The 9,285-nt window shown below is 32.3% G+C and overlaps 1 protein-coding gene across 1 annotated transcript; it reads left to right on the top strand.

The window, feature by feature from the left end:
• Nucleotides 1-696: 696 nt before the first annotated feature.
• LOC114278875 (3-hydroxy-3-methylglutaryl-coenzyme A reductase 1) lies at nucleotides 697-9,069 on the top strand. The gene is made up of 4 exons (XM_082891204.1): nucleotides 697-2,000; nucleotides 5,412-5,593; nucleotides 6,473-6,819; nucleotides 8,596-9,069. The coding sequence occupies exons 1-4, from the start codon at nucleotides 997-999 to the stop codon at nucleotides 8,836-8,838; spliced, it is 1,776 nt and encodes a 591-aa protein (XP_082747330.1). The 5' UTR covers nucleotides 697-996; the 3' UTR covers nucleotides 8,839-9,069.
• Nucleotides 9,070-9,285: the final 216 nt, after the last annotated feature.

Genomic DNA, 9,285 nt, shown 5'->3' with positions numbered 1-9,285 from the left:
TCCTGTGCCTTCACCGCCTTCGATCGTCGCAGCATCTCCAATCGTTGTAGTAGCTCCGATCGTCGCAGCCCCGTGCAGTCTCGCCTCCGGCCCCACCTCCTCCAGCCCGATTTTGATGGCCCCCTCCCCTCTAGTTCTTCTTCTTCTTCTTCTTCTTCTCCGAATTTGAGCTAAATTCAAGTCTCCGAATTCGAGCTACGAATTGGAGTCGCTAAAACATCCTTTAGTAGATCAACGAAGTATATTGAAACTTTTTGTTGTGAGACCACACAATGAATAAAAGTTGGCTATTGATTGTAAACTTTGGAGATTTTTTTTTTCTTTATTTTGTTTATGAGACCATAAAATGCTATTTAACTAATTAAAGGATTATTTGGAATGATTTAAATAAATATTTTTTATTTTAAAAAAAATGTAAAAAAAAAAAATGTGATGTGACTCAAATAAATACACTTATCTAAATAAATACACTTATTTAATTTATATCAAATAGTGCCTAAAAGTGTTTTGGAAAAATAATTAAACATTGACTTTTTAATTAATTTTTTTTTTTAAGAGAAAGAAAGTAAGTTAAAAGATGAGAAGTGATTTTTAATTCACTTCTTAAAATAGGCTAAATGTACACCTTCTAAAATAGGGAGGTGTTTAGTGATTTTCTTTTCTTTTCTTGTCTTAAAAGCGTTGCCTGTATAATCTGAATTTTTTTTTTTTTGGATTGATTTTCTTGTTAATTTTATTTTGATAAAAAAAATAGAGTGAAAACAAAATAAAAATGAAGTGCAATAAGAGCATATGGCACGCGGTCCTTGTGGCCAGCAGTCTAGCGCGCCAACCTCAATCCATACCATACCATCTCTCCATCTCTATAAATAATATCGCTTCCCTACTCATCCGCTTCACCTTTCACAGTCTCATAATAACAACAAACAGTTACATAGCAGCACTCACCCACCGCCTCCCTCCTCCTCGGCCGTCTTCGCCGGCCTAAAAAGAACAATGGATGTTCGCCGGCGTAATGGCAAGTCTTCACTCACTCCATCCAAAACTGCCACCCTCGGCGAACCTCTCAAACCCCACCACCACCACCACCACCACCAACAACAACAACCCACCTCTCCCAAAGCCTCCGATGCCTTCCCTCTGCCTCTCTACCTCACCAATGCCGTTTTCTTCTCTCTCTTCTTCTCTGTCGGCTACTTTCTTCTCCTCCGATGGCGTGACAAGATCCGCAACTCCATCCCTCTCCACGTCGTCACCCTCTCCGAACTTGCCGCCGTGGTTTCCTTCATCGCTTCCGCTATCTACCTCCTCGGCTTCTTCGGCATCGACTTCGTTCAGTCCGTCATAACTTCCCGATCCACCCACGATGCTTGGGAAGAGATCGATGAAGACGAAACAGCAGCCCAATTCATCGATGACCGCCGCCTCACCCCTTGCGCCGCAGCCATCGACTGCTCTCCGCTGGTGGCTCCTCCTCCGAAAATGGTGGCGGTGGAGCACTCTGCCCCACCAACGTCGGAGGAGGATGAGGAGATTATAAACTCGGTGGTGGCTGGGACTACGCCGTCCTACTCCCTCGAATCGAAGCTCGGAGACTGTAAACGAGCTGCGGCGATACGGCGAGAGGCTCTGCAGAGGATAACAGGGAAGTCTCTGGTGGGTCTTCCATTGGAGGGGTTTGATTACGAGTCTATTTTGGGACAGTGTTGTGAGATGCCTGTGGGTTATGTTCAGATTCCGGTGGGGATCGTCGGACCATTGTTGCTGGACGGGGAGGAGTATTCGGTGCCGATGGCGACGACGGAGGGGACTTTGGTGGCGAGTACTAATAGGGGGTGTAAGGCTATCTACTCGTCCGGCGGCGCCACCAGTGTGTTGCTGAGGGATGGGATGACTAGAGCTCCGGTGGTTAGGTTCGGCACCGCCAAGAGGGCGGCGGAGCTCAAATTCTTCTTGGAGGACCCAATCAACTCTGATACTATTCATACTGTTTTCAACAAGTATGATATTATTCATAAGAGTAGTAGTGAAATATTAATAATTTTATTAAATTAGTATGATATTTATTATTTAATTAGATTAATATTTATTATATTAATAATTTTATCTACACCTTATTATTAATAATTTTATAAATTTGTTAAATTAATTATTTATTAAATTAATAATCTTAAATTAAAATATTAAAATAAATATAAAATAATTAAACTTACAAATTAATAATTCTAATTTTATACTCTAATTCACTCAATTAAACCTATCCTTTTAGTACTATTCATACTGCTTATTTGGTCTGTACTTTATGTTACATTACGCACCCTATTCAATATTTTATTAATATATTGATTGATATGGTTCGACAAAGAGGTCATTCCTGGCAAGATCTTGGGGCGTAATCCCTGGGGTTAGCTATTTGGGTGGTATATATGGTTGGTAGGATTTGGATAAATTGTACCTGTGAATTTGAATTTTTATATCTTGAGTTCGCAAGGCCTTTTGCAGAAAGTTGGTTATAATTCACTTCTTACGTTATAATTCATTTCATGTCTCAGAAAAAAAAATTATTTATAAGTAATTTTTAATCAAAAAATTAATTTTAACCCTCTTCTCAAAATAGCTCATAATTTAGTGGCAACCCCTTAGTAGTAATTTCTGGAGTCTCGGCTCTTTGGGAGTATTTTGAAAAGATGGTTAAAAATTATTTTTAAATTTTTTAAACTTTTTTATGAAAGAGGGCATTTAACCCACTTGTCCAAATAGTCCTTAAAGGCCTTTTGACAAAAGAGTCATTTGGAACCATAAAAAAGGCAAAAGGTAACTTTTAATTCGTTTTAAGTTACATTATCTCTCATATTTTTTACATAAAATTTTTTTAAAATTTTAAAAAAAATCAAAAAATTAACTTTTAATCATATTCTTGAAACACCCAAAGACTGATATTCGTATATTATTTGATATTTAAAATCATCATATTCACTTTTCATTTAAGAAACACCAACGTAACTTATTATTTATAAAATCTCGCTGCTATAATATATTTGTTAAATATTTTATAAAAATTAAGTACATAATATTAGCCCAATGGAAGGTATTTTGTATTGAACAAAATTACTATGTAATCAAGTTTTATTTATATAATATTATTCTTGGTCCAGGAAAGGATGTGAGAAGGGTGTAATAATTGTCAAACCTGCCCAAAAGTAGTAAAAATATAAAAAGCAATAAATTACCGGTCAAATTTATCATTATTAAGTGATAAAATTTGGGTCATGGTATCGGTTTTCCTTTATATTGGGTAAGATTTTAAATAATATTATATGTCATCCATTTTTTAACACCATTTTGTATTATTGACTGATGATTAATCCCTTGTTTCCAAATATATTTATTAAGAAACTCATAGAAATAAGTACTCTTTACGACCCATATTGATGGTTCTTTTTTAAAATTTCAAACATTTTAAGGAAACATTATTATTATACGTTGAATTTATATTTTTAATGATTAATTCTAAAAATACTCTTATATTCCTATTTTTAAATATATTTATAATTACTTTACAAGGTGTAATTTTGAAAATTTTTTAAATTTAAAAATTTGACTTTTTAAAATGGACATGTATTTTTGAACAACAAAAAATGATATAATGGACCAATAATTTAGGACAGACTGAATAATATATAATAGTTCTCAACTTTAAAATCATTGACGGTTTCAATTTGGTATTGCTATTGAATATTTTTATTTTTGCATGGGTTTGCATATGATACTCTTTGATATTGATATTTACATATATAATGTAAGGGTTGGCGTATAAAATTAGATCAACGGGTTACCAATTCAAACAGTTAGAAAGAGCAACAAATTACTCCAAGCAATTATTGACGTAATTTGATTTTATTTACACCAACTCAAGTTTAATTTTATACAATAATATATATATATATATATATATGTTTGACGTGAACCAATAATTTTATTGAGGGTTGGTTGCCACGGTTCTAGGTTTCATACACTTCTTTCATATATCATTAGTTTTATTATTATGGAAAAGCCTATTAATATATACAATTCTCTCACATGCTATGAAGTACGGGTACTTCAAAAATAGTGCCGTACGAGTACCGGGTACTTACCGGGTGCGGGTACGCGTACCGGTACGGCGGTACGCGTACCGGGTACGACAAAAGAGGGTCCGGTACGTTTGGCTTATTCGGGTACGGCATAGGTACGCCACGGGTACGGCGTGGGTACGCCAATGCCAATTTTTTTTTTTTTTTTTGCCCTTGCAAATTAGCAATTATTATTATTATTTTTTATTTTTTTTGGTGCCCTTGCAGATCAGTAACTTTGATGTTTCTCTGTTGTCCTGTTTATCTGTATAAATTGTAAAAGTATATCAACAAATGATTTTAATGTTTTTAAAAAGCAATTTGAACCAAAAAAAATAACAAGGCCTGTAAAGGATAGTTCTGTGTATGACTATGCATTATGCTTTTGCTTTAGATCCTCCTAGAATTTCTTTATAAAATCTTTAATCATAACAAACTTTTAAAGTTTATGCACAAAACATTAAAAATTGATATTGTATTAGTTGATTAGTAGTTGTTGGGAATGATGCAATTTTATGTATTATGCAAATTGCAATTGACAACCTGCACCAATTGAGAATTTTTTTCCTTTATTGTTGGTAATTAACTTTAAATCTTTCTTTGGTCTCCTGTTATTTCTTTGGTCTCACCCTATAAAAATAGCAAATTGATAAGCAAAAAGAAAGATTTTAAAAATAAATTATGATCACAAATTCACAGTGCATAACATATCAAAGTGAGAGATTTCACAAATATTATTTTTAACGCTTAATGGTTTTAAATTATAGGAAAATGAATAGTTTTTTTTTTAGTTTTGATATTTAATTTTAATTTGTAGGTTGGATCCTTTAATCAAAATTATATTTAAAAAAAAATAAAAAAATATCGGCGTACCGTAGCCGTACCCGTATCGTACTTTTTTTGAGTTTTGCCGAATCGGCGTACCCGCACTCGTACCCGTACCGTACTCGTACCCGCACCCGTGCTTCCTTCACATGAGATAAGTCTCATTATTATTATTATTATTATTATTTATTTTTATTTTTTTTGTAGGTTTAACATTCATATGAGATGATTTTGCCAAGTTTTATGATTGATTTTTGTGCAATTAAAATTATTCTATTTTCCAATTTAAATGTTTCATTACACCGTATTTGTTAAAAATAATGAGGATATCAACAAATGAAGATAATTCTGATTACTCTTGTCTTGATGCATAAATTTATGAGTAGGCATGTATAGTTTAATTTTGTTTAGGTAGATTAATTTGAAAACTATTAAGAAGTGGTATGTTGAGAAAGTGAATATGTACATAAACAGATCGAGCAGATTTGCAAGGCTACAAGGAATTCAATGTGCGATAGCAGGAAAGAATCTGTATATGAGGTTCAGGTGCAGCACTGGAGATGCAATGGGGATGAATATGGTCTCCAAAGGTGTCCAGAACGTTCTCGACTTCCTTCAGAGTGATTTTCCTGACATGGATGTCATTGGCATCTCCGGTAATTACATCTCCCTTGATCTTACGTGCACAGAAAAAATATACACAAAAATTCACATATTAATGAACTTTGTTTTTTTGAATGAACATATTAATGAATTCAGATATCATCAATTTGGACATTTGAAATTTGACAAATATTTTTGAAGTAATTTTCTAGATTCTTAAATTTTTTTAAGAAAATATAGTTTAAAAAATTGATGGGTTTGATAAATGCTAAAAAAATAGTTTTTTTAAGCTAAATCACTCAAGCGGGCGTAATTGTTTTATTTAATTAAAATAGTTTTTATTTTTTTTATTTTTTTTAATGGCTGTTTAAGTCATTGCCAAACAGCGCAAGCCTCTTTGGTATCATTTTTGTTTTCTTCTTCTTCTTCTTCTTTTTTTTTTTTTTTTTCCCTCAAAAGAAAAAGCAATAAAAAGTTCAAAAAATTTATTTTTTTTTTAAATTTTTGTACAAATATAGTTTTCAAAAAAATAAAAATAACTATTTGGGTTTTTCTTAGAAATTGATTGTTTTCCAAATTTCTTCTCAAAATAATTTTCGAAAACAATTTGCCCAACAAGATTTTTGAAGTTTTTCAAAAACAAAACCATACCAAATAACTGCGACATTTATGTTTTCATTAAATTTTTTTGAGTGGGTATGTATATATATATATATATATTAATTTGAATGGGTGTTTTTGGTTTGATTGGTTTCTAATCAACCCCTTAATGGTGCGATTGTATTTGGGTGTCACCTTAATTGGGTTTGCCTTGTATTGTTATGATACTCTTTGCATTTATTTGTTCTTATTGATGATTTTCATCATTAAAGTCTCTTCATTTTTTTGATCAAAAAATTTTGAATGGGTGTTTATGGAAATGAAATTAACAGGAAACTTTTGCTCGGACAAGAAGCCAGCAGCTGTGAATTGGATAGAAGGGCGTGGAAAATCAGTAGTTTGCGAGGCAATCATCACAGAAGAGGTTGTGAGGAAGGTGTTGAAGACCAACGTAGCTGCACTGGTGGAGCTCAACATGCTCAAGAACCTTACTGGTTCAGCCATGGCCGGTGCACTTGGTGGGTTCAATGCCCATGCCAGCAACATTGTGTCTGCAGTATACTTAGCCACAGGCCAAGACCCTGCTCAGAATGTGGAGAGCTCTCACTGCATCACCATGATGGAACCTGTCAATGATGGCAAGGACCTCCACGTCTCTGTCACCATGCCTTCCATTGAGGTATTCCACCATTACCATTCTCCCTCTCTATGCCTCTCTCTCAATTAGATAGTGAGGTTTTATTCACATAATACTTAGTTCTTTTATTAATAATTTGTTGGTTATATGAATGAAAAGATTATATTCAGTGTGTTTGGTTTGAGTTTTTTGGATTAAGTTTTTTGAAAATTGAGTTTTTTGGTTTTTGTATTTTTTTGTTTTTAGTGAATATTTTTTAAATTTTAAACATTTTTTTTACTTTTTTAGATGCACCTTAGTTAGAGGTATCTAAAAGTAAAAAATTTGTGAAAAATTATTTTAAAAAATTAATAAATACATAGAAATACAAAAAATGTACTGAATTCTTATATATATATATATTTTTTATATTTTTGGTATTTAGTGAATTTTTAAAAGATTTTTTTTATAATTTTTTTACTTTTTAGGTGTATTTATGTTAGGTGTGTTTAAAAAGTAAAAAAATTGTTTAAAATATTAAAAAAATTCAGTAAAAACAAAAAAATACGAAAAATAAGAAAGTAGAATTTTCTGAAAAATGTTTTGAAAAACTGGTAACCAAGCACAGTGAATCATTTCTATTACAACGTAAAAATAATAATCTTAGGCCACGTTTATTTTGCGGATTAGGTTGGATAGGATTATTAGTGAGAAGATTGTTAGTGAAGAGATTGTTAATGTGTGGATTGTTAGTGAGGGGATTAAGTAAAAGTGTGTTTGTTTTGATAAAATTGTGAGAGATGATTATTGATAAGATTGTTAAATTATTTTTATATAAAATAAACAAATAAATTATTTTTATATTAAAAAAACTAAAAAAATATTAAAATAAATAGGTGCACTCGGTAAAAAAAAAAAAATTTAAAAACTAAATTTTTTATATAAAATAGACTCAATCCCCTCATTATTTTCCTAATCCCACCTTAAATTCACCCAAGCTAATCCCACTACATAGGGAGATTACTAAGCCCCCTTCACTACTAATCCAATGACATTATGTTGCATCCAAACAAGGGTTTGGTGAGTCCCACGGATTGGTAATCCAATCCACCCTCCCAAACCCCCAATCAAACGTGGCCTTAGATCATCTTTAACCAAATTTTCAAATTTTAGAAATGCAAGACTTTTTAAAGGGGGTATGTTGTAATTTGATATCTCTAAAAATAAGCATTTTAGATGATGGGCTAAATTTTTTATTTTATTTTATTTTATACAACTTTTATCTATCAAGCTTTTAGAAAACAAATCCATATGTTATATGCTGCTTTTCATTTTTAATGCAGGACACATATGGGTTGTTTGATAGGACTTGAACAAATTAATTTTTTTTTAAATAATTCATTAGATAAAAATAATTTCAATGAGCTAAAAAAAATTATTTGTTTAAAAATTCTGAGAGAGTTGTTTAAATTTTTAATTTTACATAATTAATTTTTAATATATAATAAATTAAACCAAATAAGCCCATAAAAAGAGATATATGATTTCACATGCATGTCAGAATTGGGATCTCGATTGGGTTTAGGGATACGCTGCTCTCTATTCCCACGACATACAGCCTACAGGTGTTTCTTTCACAACAACCCCAAGACTCCTTGAGATTTAAAGGATCGCTATGTCAGTCACTCATTAACTACTAAATTTGTGACCCATTCATAAAAAATAAAAATAATATTCTGATCTCAACTTGTAACGAATCTATTTGATCTTGTTTAATTATAAATTAGTTGTTGGAATTTTTTTAATTAATTAGTCTTTTGCACTACTTATGAAAAACAGGTGGGTACAGTTGGAGGTGGGACCCAACTAGCATCCCAGTCAGCATGCCTTAACCTACTTGGAGTGAAGGGTGCGAGCCGAGAGTCACCAGGGTCGAACTCAAGGCTATTGGCCTCCATTGTAGCTGGTGCTGTTCTTGGTGGGGAGCTCTCTGTCATGTCTGCCATTGCAGCTGGCCACCTTGTCAATAGTCACATGAAATACAACAGATCTAGCAAAGATATCACCAAGGTATCCTCTTAATGGGCGATGTCGTAATTTAACCTCTGTAATCTAGAAAAGTAGAAAATAAAAATATGCACAGAAAAGTGGTTCAGATGAACTCTAAGTGTGGCAGAAAGAAAAGTGGTTCAGATGAACTCTAAGTGTGGCAGAAACCATACCTGGAAGAGCAAGTTATACTGGTTATCCTGGTAATTTGCTTCTTGTATCAATTTAGTTCATGATAAATCGTAACAACTCCGTCCTTTAATATTTTTTTTTTTATATTGTATCAATTTATCGTAATTGATAACTTTTGTTAAGAAATTGAATAAAAATATTGGGTAGTAAAATAATCTATTCAAAAGGAAATGATCATTTAAATTGGATGTTAATTCTCTAATCACTTTTAAAGGTATAAATAGACTATTTTACCTCTTAATTTTAATCCAACTCTGAAAAATGGTATTATGGATTTGATTAAATTGG

The sequence above is a fragment of the Camellia sinensis genome, chromosome 1 (genome assembly GCF_055761805.1).
Source record: "Camellia sinensis isolate YWXY chromosome 1, ASM5576180v1, whole genome shotgun sequence".
NCBI classification, from domain to species: Eukaryota; Viridiplantae; Streptophyta; class Magnoliopsida; order Ericales; family Theaceae; genus Camellia; species Camellia sinensis.
Note: the sequence above shows the minus strand (reverse complement) of the source record. Positions and strands in the feature narration are given on the sequence as shown.